Here is a 9,780-nt window from a genome sequence, read left to right as displayed (position 1 = left end):
TATATACATATTAGGATTTTGTCATTTTGGATCACCATTATGGATAGTCGTGATGTTTCAAATATTTTGTTTTTTATTACGAAAATCGATATTTGTATCTGTGTATTTACTATTTAGGACTTTTATTTGCCTTCGCCTTTTATATAGCCGTTTTAGGTGTGGAAAAAATAATTTTCCAGTCTGACTTATCACTGATCAGAGTTCAGAGTCAGACTGCATTCGCTGAGAAGTCTGAATCTGACACAGTGACAGATAATGATGCATTGATAATTTTTTACCAGCCTTCTGAATTATATATTCTTGAATAAATTTTTCAATTTGTTGGTCTGTGGCCGGTGGGCCTGTGGCATTACACACATCCCGTGACTAAAAATAGAGGCAAAGCGTTTAACCGGCAAGCCAAATAAGCTTGCTTTAGACCAATCAAATGGATAGATTTAACTGATAAACGCCGTACATATAAGACGAGTTTATTTACGAAATAGTGGGTACTGGGGACTGATGAGGTTAAAATCTTTTTAAAAAAAATATGTGGGGAAGGGCGCCGGTCCGGGAAACAAATAAAACTATAGAAAAAGCGTCAGGGATATTTTAACAGCACCATTATTGCCTCAGTGTATCAATAAAACATAACATAAACATGCCTTTTGATTTGGGTAGCTTGATCTCGGCCGGTGGCCGTGTACGTATAGGCGGACACACCACCGAAGAGTTGATGTCCACGGGTGCTGCGCACATCGTCGGATCGGATGGCACTACAGAGGGTGGGGCGTCTGATGTGGTGCAACAGTCAGATTTGACGGGAAACAAGAAGTCTTTGTTCATTGGAATTAACTATTTTGGAACCAAATCAGAGCTGAAAGGTACGTATGTATGGTTTGATATTATATTACAATGCGTTAAAGTTATGGCGGGCCTTTGTGTAGATGTGTCTAGTCTGTCTTAGTGGACTCGCCAGTGTTCTTTCTCGCTGCTATCACAGTGTATTTGCTGTATACTTTATCCGAACTATAATCCTTTATCCATATTTCATCGCCCGAAGGCCCCCTCCTTTTTTATATTGTCGGAGTTCTCAAGTAATAGGCGTGCTATATTTTAATCGTGTACACAGGCTGCATAAACGATGTCAAGAACCTGCGCGAGTTCGTGATCGATACCATGCAATTCCCAGACGACAAGGATCATATGCGCGTTCTAATTGACGACGGAAATGGTGATGCTATGCCCACAAGAGATGCGATTATGAAGCATATGAACTGGTATGTTGTAATACCTAAGACACGTACAGTTTGGTCCTTTAGCCATGATGACGAACTCTTTTGCTTCGCCTTGCGGCAGTTGATAAGCGTAGTCTTCTAAATGGCTCATGACAATTTACACGTGAGCAAGAGTATTTTGTATCAGAACGCACTACTTTTGGTATACTGCTCGGTAGCGCAATTGTTCGTACATCCATTGAAGTCTTTAAATTTGGGCACCTGACATTTCAGGCTTGTCGCGGGTGCGCAAAAAGGAGATTCGCTCTTCTTCCATTACAGTGGCCACGGCGGCACAAGCAAGGTATGCGAATGGTCCTAGCATGAGAAGTACGAGAGACTAACAAACGTAATATATTTGTATGCCGTCAAGGTACGTACGCGAATGTTTTTAACATGAGAAGTACGAGATACTATCAAACGTAATATATTTGTATGTCATCAAGGTACATATGCGAATGGTCTTAACATGAGAAGTACGAGAGACTAACAAACATATTATATTTGTATGTCGTCAAGGTACATATGCACATTTTTTCAACATGAGAAGTACGGGAAACTAACAAACGTATTATATTTGTATGTCATCAAGGTACATATACGAATGTTTTAACATGAGAAGTACGGGAGACTAACAAACGTATTGTATTTGTATGTCGTAAAGGGATGTGTGACATGTATTAACGAATGTGTCTCGTTTCTTGTAAGGATATATTCCCCATATTTCTGCGGCAAAGATCATTTATTTATTTTTTCCATTCTTGGTACTTGCACATAACTGTATTGGACAGTGTGGATAGCGATGAAAAAGTTATTATTGGTCCGTCTGTATAGCGATGGAAGAGGTCATACGAATTATATTTGTTGCTCCTGACCACTTAACGTGCATGATTGGCATTTGCGTATAAGACACGTTTTAGCGATGTCTGGCAATATCACAGCACTGCAAAATAGTCTACAGACCTCGCTTGGCAGTTTGGGCAGCTGGAGTCAACACTTGCTCACACTACAAACTATACATGCATGCGCAAATTCGTTTACTTGTGGTAGCGTAGGATGTTGGTTTAAAGCATTTGTAGGGTGTTGTTTATTTGGCTGTCTACGAGCGCATGATGGCCTCACAGACTGTCAACAAAGTGTACATGTGTCGAAATGACTATCGTAATGACTGGTTTTGCTAAATACAACTGTTTGTACTGGCGTTCGGTTGCCGCCAACAAGGCAGTAGTATTGTATTTCATATCATGTCGTACCAGTACTGGGAATTTTAACAACACCACAGCATGCATGGCTGTCACAAACCAACACATAGCAACATCTCAAATGAATTCGCACTCAAATACACACCCGGTATCTAGGACAAGAACGATTCCGATGAGCAGGATGGTCAGGACGAAACACTTTGTCCGATGGACTATGCGACCAAAGGTCAGATCATCGATGATTTGGTCCACAAGCATCTGGTGGAGGTGCTACCCCCCGGAGTGCGGTATGTTTGTCGTACTACACACGCCATACGACAGTACAGGTTGTTGCATGTGGCACCAATGATCTGCGAAAGCGGTACAGCTTCACTCCTTGAATGGCACGGACAGAGATATAGGTAGTTTCCATGTCTTATAGTAATTGCTTTACTCGCACTCCTTCCTGTCTATGTTTGTATGTAATCGGTGCCGGATAACAGTCTGCTAGTAATCATATACCTATACACAACATATCTTTCCATGATCGTATGCCTATATGCTTATGTATCCAGGTGTACATAATTTGTGCAATCCATAACGATTATTCGCCCCTATGCTACCATCCTCGCTACCATCCTCTCACAGGCTCACTGCGATTGTAGACGCGTGCCATAGTGGCTCGGTCTTTGACCTAGCATACACGTACAACATCGACGCCAACAACGCCATCATTGAGGTTGACAACAAGAAGATTGCAATGGATGCTGCTAAGGCCGCTTACGCAGCCCATAAAAAGGGGGACAAGATGGGAATGCTCAAACATGGTATGTTGCATTGCCAAGTATATTTGTTGATGTATATCCTCGGTTTTTTGATTGGTGACGGTAGTGTCTCAATAGTTCTTGCAAGAACTTGGGAGTTTCTGATCGATGACCACACGCCACAATTCGAGCTTCCTATTATATAATTGTGCTTATATAGTTCTTACTACCACGGGAATGCATGGGAAGAGTTTTCGAACAAATCTAAAATATGATCGCTACTGCCCGAACCACAGACACTTAAATGTTAAGTTAGTTCCTACGTTCATATATATGGCCTTCACTCTACGAATATGAATATATTCGGTGATGAGATTGTTTATGCTGGGGTTTTGAGAAGAATAGTATTGTTCCGAAAAACGATACAGCAAGCGACACATTTTGATTAAGAGACATGACAGGGTAAAGTAATTTGGTATGATTATATGCTATTATATGTACACACAACATCCACTTTCACAAATATATAACGATCCTTCCTCGTACTGCTGTCAATTACCACAATAGAGTTTTGAGAGGGTCTATGACGATATATTCTGATTGTGCTCTCCACTTGCTTTCAAAAGCGTGCTGTTGTCGTATGCGCACAGCATGTTCCCAGAAATTCAATCTCAACTCTAACCATATTGCTATACACATACAATTTTTAAGGTTTGAAGGGTGCCAAGGCAATCTTCGACGAATTGAAGGGCAACAATTATGAGGACAAGCCCGCTGGAGGCTCAGGTGACGGAGTGACCGATGCGCGCGTATCGAACAAGGAAACAGTAGCCGATGTCATACAGTTCAGTGGGTGCATGGACTCGCAAACGAGTGCCGATGCGCATATCAAGGGCCAGGCCACGGGCGCATTCTCATGGGTATGTTGGGAGACGAGACATGTGTGCGCTTCTACGGTGAGATGCATGATATCTGTATGTCTGTATGCCTGTAGATGCCTGTTAGCGATACGATTGAATATGGCAAGCTAAATGGCTGGACAACCTATGGTGTATTGAAATCATGACAAATGCTCGCTTCTTCTTCTTTGCAGGCTTTCATCGAGAGCATCAAATCCCACGGTGTCGGTAAGCAGACCTACATCGAACTACTGACAAACATACGCCAATTGCTAGCTGGCAAGTATACTCAGGTAAGAGCCCAATTTAGGAGAATGTCCTCCTTCGCGTTTTCTTCATCCTATTTTGCATGTCAAGTGTTCCTAAACCTTTTGCTAGGGTACTCAAACCGTTGAACTTCCGATGAGTAACTCTCTCCTTGTATCTCTCAGGTGCCCCAAATGTCGACCGGATATAAGATGAATATGCAAACCCCTTTCATCATGTGAGAGATGATTCGATGCTTATCGAGAACCTTCTCAATCAACATTGAAAAAGTCAATTATAGTATTTAGGTACGATTTAAGTGCAATATAGTAACAATACATCATATTGAATATTACTTTGCAATGACAATGCCTTCCGAATGTTTACGGACGATTGTCTTGCGTTGATCGATCGTCTTCCGTTATTTTACATGATGTCATAGTTCATAGCAATACTTGACAAGGTTTGAGCTCGAACTTCGAATTCTGGCAAGATAGTACGATTGCGTAGAGTTTCATGCCCGATTACAAACCCAGAGAGGAGTCTTGTAAGACATCTTCGCCTACACTGATAAAGAGTATAAGATCAGCTTATCTGTAGATTGCCAATATTTCTTTTCATGCTCGATTAGACAAAATAGACTGACTGGCTTTCCATACGCGCGAATCAGTGTAGACATCCTTTGAATGGGTACCCGAGAGCGCCGTATACGCTAACGTATCGGCTCAAATGGCAGGGGTGAAAGTCAATTTTTTTTATGTATGGTGGATTTAAAGCCGGGAATCTGCCTCGTGGCGACGCTATTAAATACTCACCAAACTCTTGTGCAGCTCAATTGCTCTACCACAAAATAAACTATTCTGATTCTCGTTGGCATGAACTATTGCTCAATATGAAGGTCTTCTTAATAGATGGGTGTGGTATAACAATATACAGAGTACATATCTAGCAGGCCGTATATTTACCATATGAACGGTGATGTCATATCGTTCTGTCAATCAAATACGTGAGTTTCACCTCACCTTCATGATTTCATTCTCACCCGGATCCAATTGGCAACTTAAGGTTGTTCGAATTATAGCGCGCCAATGCATCCTATTCAGAGAACATTACTGTCATAACTGGGAACGGATTATGAGGCCCTTGAGCTTATTGTACCGCTCGTGGACGTGGAAAGGAATGACTTCCGAGTCCCTTGAGCTTATTGTACCGCTAGTGGACGTGGAAAGGAATGACTTCCGAGTCCCTCGAGCTTATTGTACCGCTAGTGGACGTGGAAAGGAATGACTTCCGAGTCCCTTGAGCTTATTGTACCGCTAGTGGACGTGGAAAGGAATGGCTTCCGAGTCCTTTGAGCTTATTATTGTACCGCTAGTGGTCGTGAAAAGGAATGACTTCCGAGTTGGACTCGAGTGCTTAGCATCTGCACTCGTACTCGGTGCGTATTATATTGCACCACTCTAGCAGGATTATAACTATCCATCCCTTGATCGTAGTTCATTTTATGTCTAACGTCAGGTATAAGGTTTTTTATTTACTTATTACTATCAACCCCTTCCTAGGAAAGGAAGGGTATCGAATTGATTATGTACAAAGTATCAAACTATTTTACTTGCAGGATTACACGCTGGAACCTTGCGATTGGTTGGCGCACACTCGCATCAATATCCCGGTGCTCGGAGTACAGACACGGGCGTGCATCCATATGTTAATAGAGTACGTTATTATTGTATGTATGCAGGTGCAACTACTTAACCGGAACACATGGTGCAATCGTCCTTATTGTTGATAGAGCACAGAAGGGCCTCCTCGTTCTCTTCTGCTGTGCGTAGACTAGCGGTCTTAACAGCTGCGGCAAGTTTCTCTGTATCCACTGTAAACTGAATAGCATTTACGGCGGGACGTGTACGCAGGTAGTACATACCTGTCTTCAAACCCCTGTGTAACACAAATAATGTGATAAAATAGTGAGAAGGATTGTACGTAACACTGCAGATAATGTTCTACGCCACAATCATATGACAACGTAATTTGTCCCGAGTATGAATAATATGAAAAAGGGAAACAAAGCAAAGACAAAACAACAAGAAGACAACGGGCAAAACGGTCGAATCTCACTTACTTCTTGTACGCGTAGAAGTGCATGCTTGTCAGCTTTCCGAAATTGGGCTCAGCGATAAACAGATTGAAACTCTGTGACTGGCACACATAGGCACCCCTGTCGGCGGCCATATCGATCAGGCTCTTCTGCGACATCTCCCAGACGGTTCGGTATATGTCCCGTAATTGCTCAGGGATGCGTGTGATGTTCTGGATTGATCCTCCTGAAGCAATCAGCTGATTCTTCATATCTGTGTCCCACAATCCCAGATCGGTGAGGTCCTTCAGCAGATGCTGGTTGACAATCTGGAACTCTCCTGAAAGCACGCGACGTGTGTAGATGTTCGATGTGTAGGGCTCTATGCTCTCGTTATTACCCAGAATCTGAGCTGTGCTAGCGGTAGGCATAGGGGCGACCAACAGTGAATTTCTGAGTCCGTACAAAGCCATATTCTCCTTGACCTTAGCCCAATCGTGTCTATCCGAGGGGACAACATCCCACATATCGAACTGCAAGATACCCTTGCTCGCTGGGGAGCCAGCGTAGGTCTCGTATGGACCCTCCCTCTTGGCTATCGCAATACTCTCCGTCACCGCACTGTAGTAGATAGTCTCGAAGATGTGCTTGTTCAGCACGCGTGCATCGGGGCTATCGAATGGCAGGCGCATCAAGATGAACGCGTCTGCAAGGCCTTGTACACCTAGACCGATAGGTCGGTGGCGCTTGTTACTCTTCTCGGCTTCAGGCACAGGGTAATAGTTGACGTCGATGATTTTGTTTAGATTGCGCGTGGCTATTCTGGTGACCTCCTCGAGCTTCACAAAGTCGAACTCGGGGCCGTTTGCGCCGTCGGTCTTGACGTACTTAGGCAAGGCCAGGGACGCAAGATTGCACACAGCCACTTCGTCGGGGGAAGAGTACTCGACGATCTCACAGCACAGATTAGAGCACTTGATGGTACCCAAATTCTGCTGGTTACTCTTGCGGTTACACGCATCCTTGTACAGCATGTATGGTGTTCCGGTCTCGGTCTGCGCCTCTAGAATGGCGAACCACAGCTGCTGTGCCTTGATTACTCGCTTAGCTCTACCCTCGCGCTCGTACTTGTGGTACAGATCTTCGAACTCCTTTCCCCAGACATCGTCCAAGCCTGGTGCATCACTTGGTGAGAACAGACTCCACTCTCCATCGGCTTCGCACCGTTCCATAAATAGATCGTTGATCCACAGGCCGAAGAAAAGATCACGTGCACGCATCTCCTCTGAACCTGTATTCTTCTTTAGATCCAGGAACTCGAATATATCTGCGTGCCAGGGCTCTAGATACATTGCAAATGCTCCGGGACGCTTATTACCGCCTTGGTCAACGTAGCGTGCGGTGTTGTTAAATACACGCAACATAGGCACAAGTCCGTTGGAGTTTCCATTGGTTCCAGCGATGTAGCTTTCTTTGGATCTGATCTTGTGAACGTTGAGTCCGATACCTCCGGCACTCTTGGAGATCATCGCGCAAGTCTTCAGGGTGTTGTAGATACCTTCAATGGAGTCGTCCTCAATTGTGAGAAGGAAACACGACGATAGCTGGGGACGTCTTGTGCCGGCGTTGAACAGGGTAGGTGAAGCGTGTGTAAACCAACCCTGTGATAGGTTGTTGTATGTTTCAATAGCCCCATCGATGTCGTCGCCATGTATACCCACACTCACACGCATAAGCATGTGCTGAGGTCGCTCAGCAACTTTTCCGTCCAGGCGCAGCAGGTAGGATCTCTCTAATGTTTTGAACCCGAAGTACTGGTAGTTAAAGTCACGATCGTAAACAATCGCCGAGTTGAGTTTCTCAGAGTTGGCTCGCACACGCTGGATGAACTCCTCGGAGACCAGAGGACTCTGTTTGTCGTTCTTGGGGTTAACGTAGGTAGCCAAATCATTCATAACCTCACTGAAAACCTTCTTTGTTTCCTTGTGCAGATTGGACATCGCAATGCGGGCAGCCAGGATAGCGTAGTCGGGGTGTGTGGTGGTCATGTATGCACAGGTCTCAGCCGCAAGCGTATCTAGCTCAACGGTCGTGACACCGGCGTATATACCGGAGACGATCTTCATGGTCACATCAGTGGGGTCGACGAATTCTTCGTTCAGACCATAGCACAGTCGCGATATGCGTGATGTGATCTTATCGAAAAGCACAGCTTCCTTGCGTCCGTCACGCTTGGTGACATATAGTTTGGGTGCCATCCTGAGGATATGAAAGTACTACGTTTGATATGTTGTTCCTGGTGCACCTGCGACAAACTGACGTGTGCGCTAGACGCCTGGGTTGTCTAGTACCTGTTCGTTGCTGTTGGATATGTGCATTTCTACGTTGAATTTGGCTTGTTTCGCTCGTGTCGAGCTGTTCGAAAATCGAGAATGACTTACAGATGCCTATGGCTTTCAATTGGTGTAGCCCGCTACGAAGGTCGTTTGGGCGCGTAAAGTAAGACAGTTTCTTTTCAGTATTTATTTGCGTATTTTATTATGAAAGTGAATTTGAACTCAACCCTGAATATCGTAAACCGATGTTACAAATTATAAAATGAACCCTTGGAGGGGCTCTATACTTATAAAACTTTATGTCATCAATTTAGAATAGTACAAAAGCAAAAGAATATACGACATGATTACAATGGTGCGTCTGTATTATATATAGCCTAAAATTTCAGGCGGGATTCTGATGTCCAATGATATAGAGAGGATAACTAATTATAAAGTTGGCGGTCTTTATTTTCATATACATATTTATATCCAAACTCAAACTCTCTTGTGGTAAAACTGGTACACACAATTCACACAAGTTCTCTCGGGGCCCGGCCCGCCCGGGCGTGAATCAAAAGAAAAAAACACAAAGTATGTACGAAAGTATGTATGTATGTAAATAGTAAATTTGTATTGTAGTGAATGTGGAGTTTTAGTCTTGTAGACTCCTGATTTTTAGGAGGCTGTGCATATTTCCTGGTTTCCACAACGAACAAAATCACAACTTCAAATTATGCAGCGACTGTGTTATATGGCAAAATAATGGAATGAATCATATGCAGTTGCATGTATAGTATATTTTAGGGATTCGTATGTACAGGGAATGTATATGTGAATATATTGGAAAGGTCCATATGTATACGAAATTTATATTTATATTTTAGTAAAATACCCACATAAACATGAATTATTTATATACATAAATACATATATATATATATACATAAATATATACACACACACACACATATATATATATATATATATATATATATATATATATATATATATATATATATATATAGTACGTAGTACGTAG

At 43.1% G+C, this 9,780-nt stretch overlaps 2 protein-coding genes across 2 annotated transcripts; one reads left to right on the top strand and one right to left on the bottom strand.

Moving 5' to 3' along the window:
- The first annotated feature begins 617 nt into the window (after positions 1 to 617).
- On the top strand, positions 618 to 5,227 carry SARC_01763 (hypothetical protein). Its single transcript, XM_014304498.1, has 8 exons — positions 618 to 863; positions 1,112 to 1,259; positions 1,491 to 1,560; positions 2,615 to 2,745; positions 3,086 to 3,264; positions 3,913 to 4,121; positions 4,295 to 4,393; positions 4,532 to 5,227. The coding sequence occupies exons 1-8, from the start codon at positions 641 to 643 to the stop codon at positions 4,586 to 4,588; spliced, it is 1,116 nt and encodes a 371-aa protein (XP_014159973.1). The 5' UTR covers positions 618 to 640; the 3' UTR covers positions 4,589 to 5,227.
- A 633-nt stretch (positions 5,228 to 5,860) lies between these two features.
- On the bottom strand, positions 5,861 to 8,769 carry SARC_01762 (ribonucleoside-diphosphate reductase large subunit). The gene is made up of 2 exons (XM_014304497.1): positions 6,469 to 8,769; positions 5,861 to 6,284 (listed from the first exon to the last, which is right to left on the bottom strand). Exons 1-2 carry the CDS (start codon positions 8,679 to 8,681, stop codon positions 6,098 to 6,100), a joined length of 2,400 nt encoding a protein of 799 aa, XP_014159972.1. The 5' UTR covers positions 8,682 to 8,769; the 3' UTR covers positions 5,861 to 6,097.
- Positions 8,770 to 9,780: the final 1,011 nt, after the last annotated feature.

This window comes from Sphaeroforma arctica (genome assembly GCF_001186125.1).
Source record: "Sphaeroforma arctica JP610 unplaced genomic scaffold supercont1.73, whole genome shotgun sequence".
Taxonomy (NCBI): domain Eukaryota; class Ichthyosporea; order Ichthyophonida; genus Sphaeroforma; species Sphaeroforma arctica.
The sequence above is the reverse complement of the archived record's forward strand: the minus strand, read 5'-3'. Positions and strand labels throughout refer to the sequence as shown.

Excerpts from the sequence above, each read along its gene's own strand:
- SARC_01763 (XM_014304498.1), top strand. The coding sequence starts at position 641 with ATGCCTTTTGATTTGGGTAGCTTGATCTCGGCCGGTGGCCGTGTACGT. Across the intron at positions 3,265-3,912 it reads GATGGGAATGCTCAAACATG|GTTTGAAGGGTGCCAAGGCA; the intron begins GTATGTTGCATT and ends ACAATTTTTAAG. Across the intron at positions 4,394-4,531 it reads TAGCTGGCAAGTATACTCAG|GTGCCCCAAATGTCGACCGG; the intron begins GTAAGAGCCCAA and ends TGTATCTCTCAG.
- SARC_01762 (XM_014304497.1), bottom strand. The coding sequence starts at position 8,681 with ATGGCACCCAAACTATATGTCACCAAGCGTGACGGACGCAAGGAAGCT. Across the intron at positions 6,285-6,468 it reads CACTTCTACGCGTACAAGAA|GGGTTTGAAGACAGGTATGT; the intron begins GTAAGTGAGATT and ends TGTGTTACACAG.